Genomic DNA, 19,421 nt, shown 5'->3' with positions numbered 1-19,421 from the left:
AAATTACCATGAAAATATACCAATGAAAAATTACCATGAAAATACAGTTGTTGACTGTTTTAGGCTCGCAAATGAAAAGTTAGTTGTATTGTATTGTCACTATCTAGCAACTGGAACTAGTTATTTTTATTTGTATTACCTCTGTCAAACGAGTTGTATTATCTCTGTCAAACGAGCTGTATTACCTCCGTCAAACGTGTTCTATTACCTCTGTCAAACGAGTTGTATTTCCTCCGTCAAACGAGTTGTATTACCTCTGTCAAACGAGTTGTATTTCCTCTGTCAAACGAGCTGTATTACCTCTGTCAAACGAGTTGTATTACCTCCGTCAAACGAGTTGTATTACCTCTGTCAAACGAGTAGTATTACCTCTGTCAAACGAGCTGTATTACCTCCTTCAAATGAGTTGTATTACCTCTGTCAAACGAGCTGTATTAAAACGAGTTGTATCACCTCTGTCAAACGAGTTGTATTACCTCTGTAAAACGAGTTGTATTACCTCTGTAAAACGAGTTGTTTTATCTCCGTCAAACTAGTAGTTGTCCACAAAATAGTCATAGGAGGAGCATTTATTGCCCCCCCCCCATCACAAAACTAAATTAATGTCGGGGGGGTGGGAGATATAATTAAAATGTAGGTTGATAAATATTCAACAGTTAAGCATAAAGTATGGCATATATTATCGATTGTTAAATGTATGTTAATTCAACCGTTATTTTCTAAGTCGTAAAAACAAAATAGAGCAAAATTTAACGCGGTTAACTAATGAGTCAGAAGTGGAACAAACATGTTGCCGGCATTAACTAGGGAATTCATGTTTCTACGTGGGGGATTTGTCACGTATCCCGAGTGAGAGAAGGACTCACATTTGTGAGTGTACGATTAACGAAGATATTATACACACTAGGGGGCAGCGTTAGTAGAGCGTTCGTCTGCTAACCCTTGCGTCTCGAGTTCGGGTCACTGACTAGAATCGTAGCATGTTCTCTGAGTCCACTCAGCTCTGATGGGTACCTGACTTACGTTGGGGAAAGTAAAGAGGTCTTAGAAAAAGGTGAACTCTACTTCACCTGTTCCGTGGACCGCCAGTGTACTTGATCTATTTACTTACTGTACACAATATTGAATGCATATTTTTTGCATCAGTAGACCATAGATGCGACAAAATAAGTGAATTCCTCTCCATTGAGCATAGTTAGGAATTTGATGAATCGAGCACGCGTGATGGGACGGAGTGGTCTAGCGGTAGAAAGCTGGACTGTAAACCCGTACGTCTCGAGTTCGAATCCAGGTTCAAGTCAGTAGACCGTCCCTGAGTCCACCCAACTCTGATGGGTACCTAACTTACGTTAGGGAAAGTAAAGGCGGCTGGGCATAGTGCTGACCACACTATCTCTTCATATGCCGAGGTTACAGAAACAAGTGAACTCTACTTCATTTGCCCTATAGACCGTCAGGTTTGAAAGGAAAACAAGGACAAGGATCACGTGTACTAGTACGTGTACATGTACAGTGTACGTTGTACTTGTGTAAATCAATTGCAAATACCGTGTATTGTTTTAGCACTGAAGGCGTCTGCTACAATTCTTATAAACTTTTTTTAAAAAGTAGCAATTATTTGATATCATTCAGTCACTAAACAGTTAATGTTTAATCGCTCGCCATTTCTTATTATTCCATAGTTAAGTTTTAGAATTATAGCAACATTATTACGCAATTAGTAACGTTTTATACTCAAATTGACAGAGGTATTATGTATTATAATTACCAGGTGAAACCTTCCAAATTTTCTAATTTATTTTAAGGACCTCACAAGTTTCCATAAAGGTGATACTTTGAAGAAAAAAAAAATTAATACATTTTTATTATAAATTCATTGTTGTTTAAAATATTGTTTTGTAGATTACGATGGTGGACTTTCTTAATGTGTAGTTAACTGCTTAATATTTCACCATATAGCATCATCTAAAATATATGTACAAAGTTTCCAAGCCACGATTTAATTTTTCTTTGTAGTCTGTGAGCCATTAGAAATGTCCGATGAACGAAACAATTTCATATCCCGTATAATATAATGACAACTTGTTTTGCAACGAAAAGTGGGAAAGATGCCATTTTCGGCTTGATGTTCAATAAGGCAGATGAAGTAGAATTTACCTGTTTCTGTAACCACAAGATTTATTGCGTGGTAAGCTATGCGTCAAGCCGCCTTTACTTTCCCGAACGCTAGTCAGGTAGAGATAGAGAACAATAACTGAATAGAATTTCAATATCTTTATTATCGATATTTGCCGAATGAGCAACATCTAAACCAGTTTCATCCGTTCAGTCGACAGTGAAGAGCAGGTCTACCCGCTGGTTGGACACACAACGACAGGCTGACAACAGTCTGGGTAGGTGAGTGTGTCGTTGTAGGTCGCTGTACATTGCATGGGGTATCTGAATACCGTGCAGCTGAAAGGTATATATATATATATATATATATATATATATATATATATATATATATATATATATATATATATATATAAATTGAAAAAATTGAATGAAAATGAGCATAGGTGTGCATGTAAAGATCAAAATTGAACATATAAATTAAATGAACTGAAGATTTATGAACGTTGAAGTACGCTAAAATCGATGGGTGACATCAATAGAAATCAAACTTTGTTAAAGAACAGGCTAAGACGTACGTGTAGCAGGTGTAGCCGTCACTGCCACATTCACATTTCTCGCAGCCCGGGAGTTTCCAGACTTCCCCGACATACCTGCCAGGTGGGCACAGACCTGTCAGGTAGAAAGTCATAGGTACAAAGTAATATGGTACAAAGTAATATGGTACAAAGTAATATGGTACAAAATAATATGGTACAAAATAATATGGTACAAAGTAATATGGTGCAAAGTAATATGGTACAAAGTAATATGGTACAAAGTAATATGGTACAAAGTAATATGGTACAAAGTAATATGGTACAAAGTAATTTGGTACAAAGTAATCAGGTACAAAGTAATCTGGTACAAAGTAATCTGGTACAAAGTAATTAGGTAAAAGTCATCAGGTTCAAAGTCATCAGGTACAAAGTCATAAGGTACAAAGTAATCTGGTACAACGTAATCAGGTATAAAGTAATCAAATACAAAGTAATCAGGTACAAAGTAATAAGGTACAAAGTAATCAGGTACTAACTAATCAGATAGAAAGTAATCTGGTACAAAGTAATCTGGTACAAAGTAATCAGGTATAAAGTAATCATGACATACCAAAATTGAAGAACAGTAAAACAAACTTTAATTCATTATCATCCTTTTTCGTTCTGGCCCAAGAAACATCGGGCAGATGACCGCTGCATACAATAGAATAAAGTGGTCTTTATGTAAAAATCTATCTGTAAAGGACCGTGACTTGTGTGTTTGTTCAGCAGTATAAACTCGGCATTGCCCGGGCTTAGAAGTATATTACTTTTCCAATTAAATGTCTATATGCGAATATACAAGCTTGAGAAAATAATACAGAACCCTAAACCTAACACTAACCCTAAGCTAAGCCCTAACCAAAACCAACCACAACCAAAATATAAAAGCTAACGCAAACGCAAACAAAAATGCAAACACAAACATAAACACAAACCCATTCCCCACTACTACTTCTATCACTATCACTAGTATCACTAACACTACATTACAACTACCACCACGTTTCTACTACAATTACTACTGTTACATTATGTCTTGTTACTGATTGTTACATCCCTTATATTATGTATATCATGGTTACCTCCCTTGAGAGTTCACTGTGTCTTCCGTCATGTGTAGTTGATGTGTACATGTAGTCAGTTAACGAAAGGTAGAGTCAGAGACAGGACGTGTCGTCTGAGCTGTCTGTACATAAGAATACAGAACTAAGGTTAACTCAAAGAACTGTGTCTGTTTAAGTACTGTAACAACTACAGCTACTTTTAATAGTAGCACTTCAACTACTTCAACTACTACTATAATTTCTACTACAAATACAATTACCACTAATTCCACAATAACTGCAGTAGTAATACTAATATATCTTTTGTGTTTTTCCTTTTTAATTGTGTTACAATTTTAAAAGTATTATTGTTTTCACATTTTCCTACATGTGTTGCACACCAAATATTTAAAGCGTGACTCACAATTTTCAGCACTACACGGAGATGGGGCGTGATTGATCTGTAAACTTTTACGTAGGAAAGCAGGAAGTATTCTTAAAAATTAAAATATTAGTCTAGTATTTAATTTTCTCGGATTCTTACACATAAATATAATGCATAAATAGCATTTACATGTTATATTTTTAAGAGTTGATTTAAGAATAGAATAAAACAACACACTTGGTTCGACTGTCTAGTTTAAATCTAATCATTTCGCCATGCTCACAAAGTTTGTGTTTCCCGTAGTCCTCTGCCTAGTCTTGACCACGACTTATTACTTTGGTGAGTACAGTCAAACATTTTTGTTACCGGTCGTTCCCCGATTTTACTTATACAATTTTAGACTTTACAATCTTGACTTCTCTTTTAGTATCTTTGACTTTAAAAAAAGAAACAGAACTGTGGTTTAATTATAAATTAAATCTATATTTATAAAAAAAATCCTGCAAATTTTAGGATTGATATTTTATTAGAGGAAAGTAAGTCAAATACCCTTTCGTGCTGTACGGTCTATGTTGTAGGTGAAGTAGAGACCACCCGCTTCAGTACCCTCGGCATATCAATAGATTTCTGATCTCAAACAAAATCAATCAATCAACCCACCTGTGTTATTATTTCCCCAATCTATAACCCAGTTGTCAGTCTGCCTTTGTGTCCCGTGAGTCCTCATTCATCCGAGCTCATCTACCCTTGACATCCACCCAGTGCTTTTGGTGGGGAATATGGTGATGCCGTCAATTTTATTTTTGGGGGAGGGGGCACATTTTATAATAGAAGTTTTGTTGAATTAGTCTCCTTATAGCACGCCAAAAGTGTAGTAATTTGTTATCTCAACGAAACAGCATAGTTACTCTCCCTGTCAGAAAAATTTGGTCAGGTCACTCAACAAAACTGATACTAAAACTAAGTTGATGTTTTAATCAATGATCGTTACTGCTATTCTCGCCATCAATATTGTTGTTCACATTGATTTTTTTTCCCTTAGCATTTCCTTTCATCTTGTTCTGCAGATGTCTGTCAAGCCGTGATGATCACAATGGACGAGATACTAACACTGATGGGGTACCCCTCTATGATATACTGCTATCTGAAGTAAGTGATGTTAATAGGGCTGGTAAGTAGGTCACCAACCAATTCTACGGCTCAATAAAACCTGATAGAACTGGTTGGTGCCTTTCTTACCAGCCCTATTGTAACTAAGAGTTCCTTTTGGTAAAGCAGCTTAAAGGAACAAAGTAACAGAATCAACGACAGTACCTTAGCTAATGGAGCAAACATTCTCGCATATTCTTATATAACAATAATGGGGACGGCACTTCCAGTCCGACCGGGCTTTAGAAATGTTTTTTTTAATTAATTACTTACTCGTATATGGAGTATAGAGGAAGTATTGGGATCGAACAAAAAAAATTGAAATAGAGATGTCCATATATCTCGACGTTCATCCCCCCCCCCCCAGACACACAATTGTGTAGGAAAATACAAAGACAAAATTACAAAATTAAGTTAATCGACTTCGATATATTTTTTTGCGAGAAAATAAAAACTTGATCAGGGTTTAATTTTTTTCGCCATTTCTAACCGCGCCACTGTCAAGTAGCAGACTAACCGAGGTAATTTTATCTTTGATATCCTTAGGTCTACAACAACTGAGCTTGCTACTCTAAAAACACAAACCGTCAGTTTTGTCGGTCTTGGTTATGTGAGTATTTTATCTTCATTTCATTTTGGTTATGTAAATATTTTATCTTCATTTCATGTTGGTTATGTAAATATTTTATCTTCATTTCATGTTGGTTATGTAAATATTGTATCTTCATTTCATGTTGGTTATGTAAATATTTTATCTTTATTTCATGTTGGTTATGTAAATATTTTATTTTCATTTCATGTTGGTTATGTAAATATTTTATCTTCATTTCATGTTGGTTATGTAAATATTGTATCTTCATTTCGTGTTGGTTATGTAAATATTTTGTCAGAGCTGTTGGTTATTGGTGTATTTATTCTGCATTTGTTGTTTGGTTTAGTTGTTGTCAATTTAATTAAATGAACGTAATTTATAACCTATTTAATGTTGATAATATTTTATTTGTTATGTGATTTTTAAAACATATTTTTTAAAGCTCCAATTCATCTTTAAAAAAATGAACTGAATGCATATTTCAAAAGCACAATATCTAGAAAAAGTGTTAGTAAAAAATTATTTCAAAATACAAACTTAGAAAATATATTTAAGAGAAATATGATTTTGAAATTGTTAAAAACAACATGAGACAAAAATCTGATTCCAAAATACGTTCTTAGAAAAATACTAAAGAGAAATGTGATAAACATTTGGTCAAACAAATTTGAAACACAAATCTTTTTCCTAAATACGTTCTTAACAAAATACTAAAGAGAAATCTGATAAAAATATGGTCAAACAAATTTGAAACAAAATTCTGATATCACCAGACCTGTGAGGTGACCAACTGGGAGTTCTGTGACGCGACCCTGCCGATCAGGTATGTGAACGGTTCCTGCGGATGTAACCAGAAACTCTACAACGCCAGCGGTGTGCCCACAGTCAAGCACCGGTTTTATTTTTACATCGAGGCGGTGAATGAGGAGATGGACGTAAGCTTACACTTACATGTGCTGGGTTGGTTTAAAGCTTACACTTACATGTGCTGGGTTTGTTTAAAGCTTACACTTACATGTGCTGGGTTTGTCTAGGTAAAGCTTACACTTACATCTGCTGGGTTTGTTTAAAGCTTACACTTACATGTGCTGGTTTTGCTTGAAGCTTACACTTCCATGTGCTGGGTTTCTTTAAAGCTTACACTTCCATGTGCTGGGTTTGTTTAAAGCTTACACTTACATGTGCTGGGTTTGTCTAGGTAAAGCTTACACTTACATCTGCTGGGTTTGTTTAAAGCTTACACTTACATGTGCTGGGTTTGTTTAAAGCTTACACTTACATGTGCTGTGTTTGTTTAGGTTAAGCGTACACTTCCATGTGCTGGGTTTATTTAGGTAAAGCTTACAGTTACATTGGCTGAATTTGTTTAGGCTAAGCTTACATTTACATGTGCTGGGTTTTTAGGTAAAGGTTTACAGTTACATGGGCTGAATTTGTTTAGGCTAAGCTTACACCTAAATATGCTGGGTCATACTAAGTAAGCGTTCACTTAAATGTGCTGCGTTTGTTTATGTAAAGTTAAGATTACATATCCTGGGCCACTTACAAATACAGGGGTAAGGATATTTAAGTTTACACTTACATGTTTTGGGTTAGGTTATGTAACCTTACAATTACATGTGCTGGATCAGATATAGCTTACACCTGCAGGCCTTAGCACACACTTATATGTGCGGAATCATGTTATGGAAGCTTACATTAACATGTGTTGCGTCAGGTTTAATTGTCTTTAAAATATAATATTAATAAAATATTCATCCATACTTGTTAAACCGTGACTGTGTTATAAAAAAATTTCTTTAAAGCTAAATGTGTCCAGTAACAACATTACCTGTTTTGTTTTCCGTAGGGGGAAATCGTCAAATGTACGGTGGGGACACAGATAAGGGAGACAAAGGAGGTTCACGCCATCAGTAGGTTTAGTTTAAACCTCTCACACGACATCAGTAGGTCTAGTTTAAGTTAAACCTCTCACACGACATCAGTAGGTCTAGTTTAAACCTCTTACATACCATCAGTAGGTCTAGTTTAAACCTCTTACATACCATCAGTAGGTCTAGTTTAAACCTCTTACATACCATCAGTAGGTCTAGTTTAAACCTCTCACACGACATCAGTAGGTCTAGTTTAAACCTCTCACATACAATCAGTAGGTCTAGTTTAAACCTCTTACATACCATCAGTAGGTCTCGTTTGAGCTCAAACTATCTCATTGAAGGAATTTAAAACACTTTAGTAGGGGACAGAACCTTACTAACACTCTAGTAGAGCTCTTATATTTACCGAGTTACGGTTACTGATCGACGTCTTATTATTTATCTTGTGCTTGAGGTTTGTGTTGTGTGTATGTGTATTGGTATAGGAGTATTTAGTGGGAGCCGGACGTTTTCCCGAAAGACACTTGCCCGAATGCCGTTTGCCCCAAGGGCGATTTCCCGAATGGACACTTGCCCGAATGCGACAAATGCCCGAATGGACACTTGCCCGAATGCGACAAACGCCCGAATGGACACTTGCCCGAATGCGACAAATGCCCGAATGGACACTTGCCCGAATGCGACAAATGCCCGAATGGACACTTGCCCGAATGGGACAAATGCCCGAATGGACACTTGCCCGAATGCGACAAATGCCCGAATGCCACTTGCCCGAAGGCCGTTTGCCCGAAAAATGTTAATATTAGATAATAAATAATATTTCCAAATAGACATTCTTTAATTAATTTAAGTTTAAAATTTTGATTATAAACGCATATCTAAGCATAAAACAAAGTTGTTTATATTTTTAATTTAGCTTTTATTACTTTCTCGTATATACGAAGTATAGAGAAAGTCTTGTAATCGTGCAAAAAAAAAAAAATCGAGATTTTTGCAAATCTCGACGTTTTACATCTCACTGATACGGAAAAACATAATTTTGCAATCTTGTCCGTATGTCTGTGTGTCCGTGTGTGTGTGTGTGTCTGTGTGTGTGTGTGTCCGTGTGTAAACACGATAACTTGAGTACCGTTACAGCTAGGTTGATGAAATTTCATATACAAGTATTATATCAAAATCGTAGATCCGTATCAACTTTTGAGCGATTTCGGATAACCGGAAGTGGTACTTTTTCTACTTTGAATTTTTCAAAAGCCTATAACTTGAGTACTATTTCAGATAGATAAATGAAATTTCACATGTAAGTAAAAGATCTAATTCTCTACCTTCTGTTAAATTTTGAGTAATTTCCGTTGACCGGAAGTAGTACTTTACGCTACTTCCGATTTCTCAAAAAACTAATGTAAATTTATAAAGTACTAATACTATTGCGCACTATTATACACACCTTTATTAGGCGTTCGCTTGGTGCGCAATTGTTTTTTACTGAGATTCTATTCTATTTTTAAAAGTTTCAGTATTTAAAATGGATTAAAGATCATAACTATATCCCCAGTTACCATCCCCTGTTGTTTTATATAAGAATATTCGAGAAAGTTTAGGGGAGATCACTACCGGTTTATTTTTTTTTCAAAATTGCGTAAGTGCAGTAAGAAAATTTTTATTCTTTAATTAATGTGAGGTGATGTTGGCGGCGGTGTTCTAACATTCTTTTGATGAATGTTTTGAACACCTTGTTTAGCCGACGTGTTGCGGTGGTTATATAGCTTTTATGACACGGTGTAGGCGGCGCGGCGTCTCGCAACATTGAACAGAGGCGCGTTTGTTTGTTTATCTTGTTATGCTTAACTTGTGTGGTGATCATTTAACAAAAGAATGAGGCGAGGTCTGGGTGGCCAATTTAAAAACTAAACCTAGTCAAATATGTTTGATCTCCATTTAATGCACCTTGTTAAGACAATGTTTTGAAGCGATTACTTAATAAAGAAAGCAAAACTCATTTTACGATCCGGAGATGAATGAAAATTGTATTTTTGTCTAATTTCATATTTGGAAGAGAAAATATGTTTCTACACTTTTTAAATATCAAATACATATTAATTTACAATGTCTTCGTGGTAATATATAATATTATTTTTTCACTTTCTTTTTGCGTAGATGTGTTTTGTTTACCAACATTTTAAATTTAAATTGATTACGAATGATTATTTAGTAATATATAATGTTAACATTTTTCGGGCAAACGGCCTTCGGGCAAGTGGCATTCGGGCATTTGTCGCATTCGGGCAAGTGTCCATTCGGGCATTTGTCCCATTCGGGCAAGTGTCCATTCGGGCATTTGTCGCATTCGGGCAAGTGTCCATTCGGGCATTTGTCGCATTCGGGCAAGTGTCCATTCGGGCATTTGTCGCATTCGGGCAAGTGTCCATTCGGGCATTTGTCGCATTCGGGCAAGTGTCCATTCGGGAAATCGGCCTTCGGGCAAACGGCATTCGGGCAAGTGTCTTTCGGGAATTTGTCGTAGACCCGTATTTAGTTTGCCGACACTCATCAAAACTATTTCTAAAAACAAATTTACGTTGATGTAAAATTTGAATTTATTTGATATCGTTAACATCCACTTTGAAAAACAAAGGTAAATTGATATGTAAAAATTGAATGCAATTTTTTTTAAAAAAAAGCTAAACTGAAATGTAAACATTGATTTTATCTTTGCAACCCTTATTGCCATATTTAAAAAAAAAGCTAAGGTGAAATGTAAAAAATGAATTTATTTTTGCTAGCCTTTTCTGCCATTTTGAAAAAAAAAACTAAACTGAAATGTTAAAATTGAATTTGTTTTTGCTAGCCTTTACTGCCACTCCAGAGAAAAACCTCCACATCTGTAGAGGGAGGTCAGTCACCCTCAACTGGGAGTACGAGGTGACGAAAATAGAAATACAGGTAGGACATTATTTAACCATCCTTAAAAAAACGAATAATCAATATAACACCAGAGTCAATATAAATTTTTGCATGAAAAAAGATTTGACGAAAATAGAAATACATGTAGTATATTGTTTAAACACCCTTAACAACGAATGCATCAATACAACAACATAGTCAATATAAAATTTTACGTGAAAAAAGATTTGTTGTTGTTGCCAAAAATTAACGTGTATTTTTATACACACTGAACAAGGTGACAAATTATATACAGAACGAAGGTGGAAGTAAGGGAAGTAAAAAAGAATAAAACAGTCAAAAGACAATGTAGATGAGAAAAAAATGGATAATATGATTAATATAAGATTGATGTAATAGGGTACATGTCCTTTTTACTGATAATTAGATTTCCAACAAAATAACCTCCAATTTTTTATTTTCTGTTTTACAATTTAGTGTTCATTTTTGTTGTGTATTGTTGAATAATGTATGGTTGTTGTCTGTAGGGTCATTGAACAGTGTGTGAATGTCTATAGCAAGAGTACCCGCTGTGTGTGAATGTCTATAGCAAGAGTACCCGCTGTGTGTGAATGTCTATAGCAAGAGTAGCCGCTGTGTGAATGTCTATAGCAAGAGTACCCGCTGTGTGTGAATGTCTATAGCAAGAGTACCCGGTGTGTGAATGTCTATAGCAAGAGTACCCGCTGTGTGAAAATGTCTATAGCAAGAGTACCCGGTGTGTGAATGTCTATAGCAAGAGTAGCCGCTGTGTGAATGTCTATAGCAAGAGTACCCGCTGTGTCTATAGCAAGAGTACCCGCTTTGTGTGATGAGGTGGAGGAAGACCAAGGTACTCACCCAGAGCGAGACGGAGCTGGCGTACTACAGCTTTCCCAAACCTGACCAGGTGAGGTCACATTCGATTCTATTGACAGTTATACAGGTGAGTAGGTGACCTTAAACCTGACCAGGTGACCTTGAACCTGACCAGGTGACCTTGAACCTGACCAGGGGACCTTGAACCTGACCAGGTGACCTCGTATACTATGGGAACAGTTATACAGGTGACAATGTGAACTTGAACCTGACCAGGGGACCTTGAACCTGACCAGGTGACCTCGTATACTATGGGAACAGTTATACAGGTGACAATGTGAACTTGAACCTGACCATGTGTCCACGCATTCTATGCTGTCTTTTTAAATTCTGATCAATTGACATCACGTTATTTACTGAATGTTTTTCGTATTAGTGACCTCACACTGCATGTTATAGGAAGTATAGAAATATTTACACGTACATACATACACACATATATATATATATATATATATATATATATGTATATATATATATATATATATATATATATCATGTTTCTTGATCTTATAACGACAGCCCGCCCCCTCCATGAATGTCAAGACCCTGTATAATCTGAACCTGACCAAAGAGGAAGGCTGGACCCTCCCCAAACTGTCCATGTGGAATCTACGAGAGCAGGACTCCATGTATATCCGCGTGCTCCTGTACTTCCTGGACTCGCCTGATACGCCCGGGAGTACTGAGTGCAGGGGGACCCCAGAGGATCAGTGAGTAACATATCTAGTTGAGGAGGGGGTGGGGGGGAGGGTTAACGGAGAAGATCAGAAGTCACACATTTGACGTGGTTGTTAGATAAGAAAGTTGAGAGGGGGGGGGGGCGGACAGCATAGTATTTACGGAGAAGATAAGTAAGTTACACATTTGCAGTGATTGTGAGAAAGGAGGTTGAAGTGGTGGGGGGTAGGGGGTTGTAGCTTCGGATAGTTTATTGTTTTATTTCTATATTTTATGTTTATTTATTTTAAACCCTCACAAACGAATATTTATTTCAGATCCGGCGAGCCAAGTGTAAGTTTCAATATAAAATTGTTCCATACGGTTTTTTTTTTCAAATTTTTAGTAACAACTACAATTTTAACGAAGAAGCATTTTTTAAAAAAAATTATAGGCAATCAAGTATTTTATAGTTATTTGTTAAGTTAAATAACGATAAGTTGTATATTATGAAATACATAAAAAAGGTACTACTGAATTACTGATCTAAACAAAAACACATTATAATCTATCTGAAACCCTTGTCAAAGAATAAAAATAAATGTAACGTTTCAGCTACGGTCAAATGCAGCGTATGGAAAGCGTCTTCCTGTTATACCAGGTAAATAAATGTTACATATTTATTTTAAATTCACTTATGTTAATCAAGGCGGAAGTAACCGTTTTAAAGATGTAAACATTTCAAACTGATCAGTCTAAAAAAAGCAAATAGGTAGAGGCCATTTAAGGAGGTGCATCCTTAATATAAACCGCTAGGTAGTGTGCCAGTCATTCTGTCGGGAAAATCTGCGCGAACGTCATAGAGAGTAATGAGACAGTTTCGTTAACTAGCAGTGAGATCTGGTCATGAAGTCTAGAATAAATGTTGGTCTAAGGTGTAGACGATAAAAGTCTGAGATCGAACTAGCAAAGTACATTATGGTGTTTATAAACACATTACACCATCCTATCTCGAGTTTTAATCATTTAAAGGAAAATAATTTTAACCAATGTAACAAAATAAAATGATTAAACTTGATACATTTTTACAATAAAGTAATCCCTGATTCGTGGAGAGGAGAGAGCAAGAGTAAAGGTTTGGTGAGTCTATAATGAACATTTAAACTTCAGATCTTATGTTGTGTTGACCTATTGATTTCCCAATGACATTAGCCATTAATTGGTGTCTACTCAGGGTTCTAGACTCACTATACCTTTACTTAAATACAAACATCGAAATTTTTTCTGGCAACGTGACTACATCATCAGCCTCAGTTGGGATTCACAATGTTTAAAAGCACACTATCATATAGCACATTTTAGAGCAGTTTATTATAGCAGTGTATGTTCTTATACCACATTTTTTAGCAGTTTATTATAGCAGCGTATGTTCTTGTAGCACATTTTATAGCAGTTTATTATAGCAGCGTATATTCTTGTAGCACATTTTATAGCAGTTTATTATAGCAGCGTATATTCTTGTAGCACATTTTATAGCAGTTTATTATAGCAGTGTATGTTCTTATACCACATGTTTATACCAGCATATGTTCTTGCAGCACATTTTTATACCAGCGTATTTTCTTGTAGGCCATTTTTATGGCAGCGTATGTTCTTGTAGGCCATTTTTATAGCTGCGTATGTTCTTGTAGCACATTTTTATAACAGCGTATGTTCTTGTAGCACATTTTTATAACAGCGTATGTTCTTGTAGCACATTTTTATAACAGCGTATGTTCTTGTAGCACATTTTTATAACAGCGTATGTTCTTGTAGTACATTTTTATAACAGCGTATGTTCTTGTAGCACATTTTTATAACAGCATATGTTCTTGTAGCACATTTTTATAACAGCGTATGTTCTTGTAGCACATTTTTATAACAGCGTATGTTCTTGTAGCACATTTTTATAACAGCGTATGTTCTTGTAGCACATTTTTATAACAGCGTATGTTCTTGTAGCACACTATCTTGTCTACCGAAAAGCCACGGAGAAGGAACCCACGACGATCCATCCAACGACAAAGCCAGTGACACAGACGAACAGCACAGCAACGACGACAAGAACAACGACGGCGACGACGACGAAGAAAACAACAACAATAACCACAACACCCACAACACCAACACCAACAACAGCTACTACTACTACTACACCAAAGCCTGTGTATTTTGTCCCGACCTACGTACCAAGGATAATACAGAGTTCAACTCATTTGATTGTCACAGGTAAGTGTCGGTCCACTCAACTTTATACAGAGTTCAACTCATTTGATTGACACAGGTAAGTGTTGGTCCCATCAACTTTATACAGAGCTCAACTCATTTGATTGACACAGGTAAGTGTTGGTCCCATCAACTTTATACAGAGTTCAACTCATTTGATTGACACAGGTAAGTGTTGGTCCCATCAACTTTATACAGAGTTCAATTCATTTGATTGTCACAGGTAAGTGTCGGTCTAATTAACTTTATCCATAGTACAACGCACTGTCACAGGTTTGTGTATTTTTTAAACGAACGTCGAGTGAATCAACTCTATCCAGAGCTAAACGCACCAAACTGCCGCAGGAAAATAATTTTCTAGTTAAATATACCGAATGGATGATTTAACAGGTAAGATTTTGGTTTGATCTGCCAAAATCCTAGCTTCAAGATATACACAATACCTACTAGGCGTAATTCTTATTATGAGATTAACGGACACAAAAAAAATTGCGGCTAAACTAAACCTTATCGTCTACAGGCAGGTAGGCTACAAATTAGAAATCGGTTAGCACTCAACTCAGTATCCTTCATTAAGTTAATAACCATATTAAATGACTGTTAAACTTTTTATTTTTAACATTGATAGAAATAAAACAGAAAAAAAGATTGAAAAATTTCAGTAAAAAAAAATAATTACATATCACACTTTACGTTTGACTCAAAATTATAGCGCCACCTACAGAAGGGGGCTCATTCAAACTGTACGGTCTTCAGACCATCACCGGAAGTGTGATCATTACCTGCGAGTTGATGCACATGCACTTTCTGGGTATTCCGCCTGTCAACACAACAATCTGGGTGAGTACTGAACGTATTGCCATCGTGTGCAAAGTTTTGTTAGAACACAACAATCTGGGTGAGTACTGAGCGTATTGCCATCGTGTGCAAAGTTTTGTTAGAACACAACAATATGGGTGAGTACTGAGCGTATTGCCATCGTGTGCAAAGTTTTGTTAGAACACAACAATATGGGTGAGTACTGAGCGTATTGCCATCGTGTGCAAAGTTTTTTTAGCCCTACTCGGTCGTAATACTATGACAGGCTTGTCTTTTATTCTTTTAAAAATGTGGAATGAAAAACATAAATTGCTGCTGTCAAGTATGTGTTCGCAAGCATTGTTGTTTATCGGTGAAAAAAAGCTTGTTAATTGCATCAGGAAGAGGTAGATAAACAAACAGTGACAGTGCGCAAGGAAGTATTATCTGATACCATTGTGTATAGCCTGGTGATCGGAAAGATGCGCATTGAAAAAATGCGTACAAAAATTGCGCAAGGGCATTTGGGTTTCTTAAATCGAGCATTTATAGACATTAGCAAAGAATCGCCATTGGACATCGTAGCGTAATAAAACACTTTACCACGAAATACAGACACATTAACGTATTTTAGTATAATTAATTTGTATTCGCGCATTTTTCTGTTCGCGCAGTTTTCCGTTCGCGCAGTTTTCCGTTTGCGTAGTTTTCTTGCAACTAACTGTTAGCACCTACGGCCGTTTGTTTACACACAGTTTTCATTTTACTCCCGAGTGAGTTGAATTCCGTTTACTGAGCGCTAAAGTGGTGGCACCGCCTGTAATTTTTGACCAACGGCATGACTGTAAATTTCCATGAAAACCAACATGTGTTCTATCACTAGACAAAGATCATGGCAGATAAAGAAACTTAGAGTATATTCTGTGGGTTGGTTTAATATTGAGCAATACTGCGAAAAACATCTTTATTCATAGTGCGACGTCCTCTACACTTTATCTCAAGATACAATATAAAAAAACATAAGTGGCCGCCTAAGACTTAATATAAGAAAAAAATATTTAGATACATCAGTTGGTAAATACTCACTCTAGGTGACATACAGAGATCTGCCAGTAGAGCCTGTAAAGTTCAAGGTTACTAGACCCAAAAGTCCCGAAATCGAAAGCTCGACATTTGGGTACAGCAACCAATATAGGAGAAAAAACACATCAATTAAACAACTGCTGCCTTGAAGTTTATTTTTCGTTGGAAAAGGGGTCCGGTATCAAATCCAGACGCGGCCTAATAGAGCATAACACATTGACCCGTCGTACTTAATTGTGGGGAAGGAAATTCCGACAAACATTACAATTATTAAGAACGAAGATGAAAACAAAAAAGAGGCTATAGACCTAGATACATCAGATCTAAGACTCATTCTAAAGGCCATCACACATCTAGATACATCAGTGACACAAAGACTCTTTATAGAGGCCACCATAGACCTAGATACATCAGGGACCCAAAGACTTAATCTAGAGGCGACCATAGACATATATATATATATATATATATATATATATATATATATATATATATATATATATATATATATATATATATATATAATTGACCGCAGTCTGACTCCTATTATGCCGTGTTTCAGCACAACGATCACGTGCTCACCACCCGATCCAACAGCCGCAAGGTATCGTTCAGTCTCCCGTATCAAAGTGAAAGTAATTTTTCTTGCGGGTAAGGTTCACTGCAAACATATGTTTTTTTTACTTTTCATGGTTATATTTATACTTTTTATGTCAACTTTACCTCTCGCTTCAACTTAAACCATAACGGAAGTCAGAACATAACCGATCCCTAACTTCAACCATAATAACATACTAAGTATTAAAATATAGTACCAACACCCTAAAGCCTATTTGTGGAGGCCAAAGGTGAGGAAAATATTTGAAAGGTCTTTAAGGTAGCGATCATGGAGGTATGACGTGGTATACTTGTAAGGGTTAAGAGATAATCCGACTGATTCACGCTTATGTTGTGGGAGCTAATCCTGTGTATCCTAAGCAAGTTCCAGTGAGGTGATCAAAAGGTATCCATAGTAACGATCAGAGTTTCTTCCAGGCATCTCTTCGTGGGGAAGAGGAGGGGAGGGAAAGCCCCCCCCCCCCCCGAAATTTTTTACCCCCCCCCCCCCTGAACGAAATGAAATGTATATAATTTATATAGAAAATATATACTTTTAACAGTGTCCGCCCCCCCCCCCCCCGAAGAAAGTCTACCGCCCCCCCCTCCCGAAAATTTCAAGTGCCCCCGGAGAAAAAAGTCTGGAAGAAACACTGGTAACGATAGAGCTAATCCTGAGTATCCATAGTAAGGATAAGGGAACTAATCCTGAGTATCCATAGTTAGGATAAGGGCGGTAACTTACAGTTAAATATTTATTCACAGGATTGAAGGGAAAGCTACGGAGTGTATCCCACCGGGTGATAGACGATTGGTGCACGTTTCTATCACATCCAATGGTAGGTTGGTCACGTGATTTTGTGTCAACCAATGGTGGCTTGGCAACATGATACACCTACTAGCAGATGTTAACGGAATTTTGTGTTATATACTAAGTAGTTTATCATTGAACTTAAAGGAAACTCCAGGCTTCTATGTTGTCCAATTAGAGGTCCAATCTCCAATCTCCAATATCTAATTTCTTATCTCTTTCTACTGCTACGTCTACGTCTACATCCATATCTATATCTATTTATCTGTGTTATATATATATATATATATATATATATATATATATATATATATATATATATATATATATATATATATATCGCCGCAGATATTGTCGTTATGCTGGTGACAAAAGAAGGAGTCGACCTGTTCATCATACTGTACGGTCTCGAGTTGACCTTCTGCTTGATCCTGATGACGTGGGCGGTCAAGCTGATGATCGAGCACATGAAGATTCTGAGCTCTATCAAGCGGGCCAAGGCCGAGAGGATCCAGGAGAAGCTGAAGACGGCCAACTTCACCCTGGACGACGTCGTCACCGCCTCCAACGTTTCCGTGGCCGTGCTGTCGCAGTCGGATACGGCCTCTGCTGTCTCGACTGTCTCGGGTGAATCGTCTGTCACGGAGTAGCTGTCCTGTTTAAAGTTGCTTCCCTTATCACGGAGTAGCTGTCCTTTTTATAGCTGCTTCCCTTATCACGGAGTAGCTGTCCTGTTTAAAGTTGCTTCCCTTATCACGGAGTAGCTGTCCTTTTTACTTTCTCGTATATACGTAGTATAAAGTATTGTAATCGTGCAAAAAAAAATCGAGATTTTTACAAATCTCGACGTTTTACACCTCACTGATACGGAAAAACATAATTTTGCAATCTTGTCCGTATGTCTGTGTGTGTGTGTGTCTGTGTGTCTGTGTGTCTGTGTGTCTGTCTGTGTGTAAACACGATTACTTGAGTACCGTTACAGCTAGGTTGATGAAATTTCATATATAAGTATTATATCAAAATCGTAGATCCGTATCAACTTTTGAGCGATTTCCGATAACCGGAAGTGGTACTTTTTCTACTTTGAATTTTTCAAAAGCCTATAACTTGAGTACTAATTGAGATAGATAAATGAAATTTCACATGTAAGTAAAAGATCTAATTCTCTACCTTCTATCAAATTTTGAGTAGTTTCCGTTGACCGGAAGTACTAATTTACGCTATTTCCGATTTCTCAAAAAACGCATGTAAATTTATAAAGTACTAATAATATTGCGCACTATTACGCACATTTGGTTTTGGTGCTCGCTTGGTGCGCAATTTTTTTTTCTACTAGATTTTATTCTATTTTTAAAAGTTTAAGTAAACAAAAATCATGTCTATATTCCGAGTTGACATCCCACGTAGTGTTATATTAGAATATTCGAGAAAGTTTAGGGGAGCTCACTCCCGGTTTATTATAGCTGCTTCCCTTATCACGGAGTAGCTGTCCTGTTTAAAGTTGCTTCCCTTATCACGGAGTAGCTGTCCTTTTTATAGCTGCTTCCCTTATCACGGAGTAGCTGTCCTGTTTAAAGTTGCTTCCCTTATCACGGAGTAGCTGTCTTGTTCATAGCTGCTTCCCTTATCACGGAGTAGCTGTCTTGCTCATAGCTGTCTCCCGA

At 36.7% G+C, this 19,421-nt stretch overlaps 2 protein-coding genes across 2 annotated transcripts; both read left to right on the top strand.

The window, feature by feature from the left end:
* The first annotated feature begins 4,434 nt into the window (after nt 1-4,434).
* LOC131928651 (uncharacterized) lies at nt 4,435-11,783 on the top strand. Its single transcript, XM_059284727.1, has 8 exons — nt 4,435-4,463; nt 5,192-5,273; nt 5,820-5,883; nt 6,639-6,800; nt 7,715-7,778; nt 10,591-10,685; nt 11,476-11,610; nt 11,760-11,783. The coding sequence occupies exons 2-8, from the start codon at nt 5,209-5,211 to the stop codon at nt 11,781-11,783; spliced, it is 609 nt and encodes a 202-aa protein (XP_059140710.1). The 5' UTR covers nt 4,435-4,463; nt 5,192-5,208.
* A 294-nt stretch (nt 11,784-12,077) lies between these two features.
* Nucleotides 12,078-18,407, top strand: LOC131928650 (uncharacterized). Its single transcript, XM_059284726.1, has 8 exons — nt 12,078-12,256; nt 12,542-12,557; nt 12,819-12,864; nt 14,205-14,471; nt 15,181-15,308; nt 16,912-17,000; nt 17,712-17,785; nt 18,106-18,407. Exons 1-8 carry the CDS (start codon nt 12,078-12,080, stop codon nt 18,405-18,407), a joined length of 1,101 nt encoding a protein of 366 aa, XP_059140709.1.
* The last annotated feature ends 1,014 nt before the right edge of the window (nt 18,408-19,421 follow it).

Source organism: Physella acuta, unplaced genomic scaffold (genome assembly GCF_028476545.2).
Source record: "Physella acuta isolate Inbredline_101_S28 unplaced genomic scaffold, ASM2847654v3 ptg001528l, whole genome shotgun sequence".
Lineage (NCBI taxonomy): Eukaryota > Metazoa > Mollusca > Gastropoda > Physidae > Physella > Physella acuta.
The sequence above is the reverse complement of the archived record's forward strand: the minus strand, read 5'-3'. Positions and strand labels throughout refer to the sequence as shown.

Coding starts and splice junctions, on each gene's coding strand:
- LOC131928651 (XM_059284727.1), top strand. CDS start 5,209: ATGATCACAATGGACGAGATACTAACACTGATGGGGTACCCCTCTATG. Junction 5,274..5,819: donor ATGATATACTGCTATCTGAA/GTAAGTGATGTT, acceptor TGATATCCTTAG/GTCTACAACAACTGAGCTTG. Junction 10,686..11,475: donor TGACGAAAATAGAAATACAG/GTAGGACATTAT, acceptor CTGTGTCTATAG/CAAGAGTACCCGCTTTGTGT.
- LOC131928650 (XM_059284726.1), top strand. CDS start 12,078: ATGAATGTCAAGACCCTGTATAATCTGAACCTGACCAAAGAGGAAGGC. Junction 17,001..17,711: donor GAAAGTAATTTTTCTTGCGG/GTAAGGTTCACT, acceptor ATTTATTCACAG/GATTGAAGGGAAAGCTACGG. Junction 17,786..18,105: donor CGTTTCTATCACATCCAATG/GTAGGTTGGTCA, acceptor ATATCGCCGCAG/ATATTGTCGTTATGCTGGTG.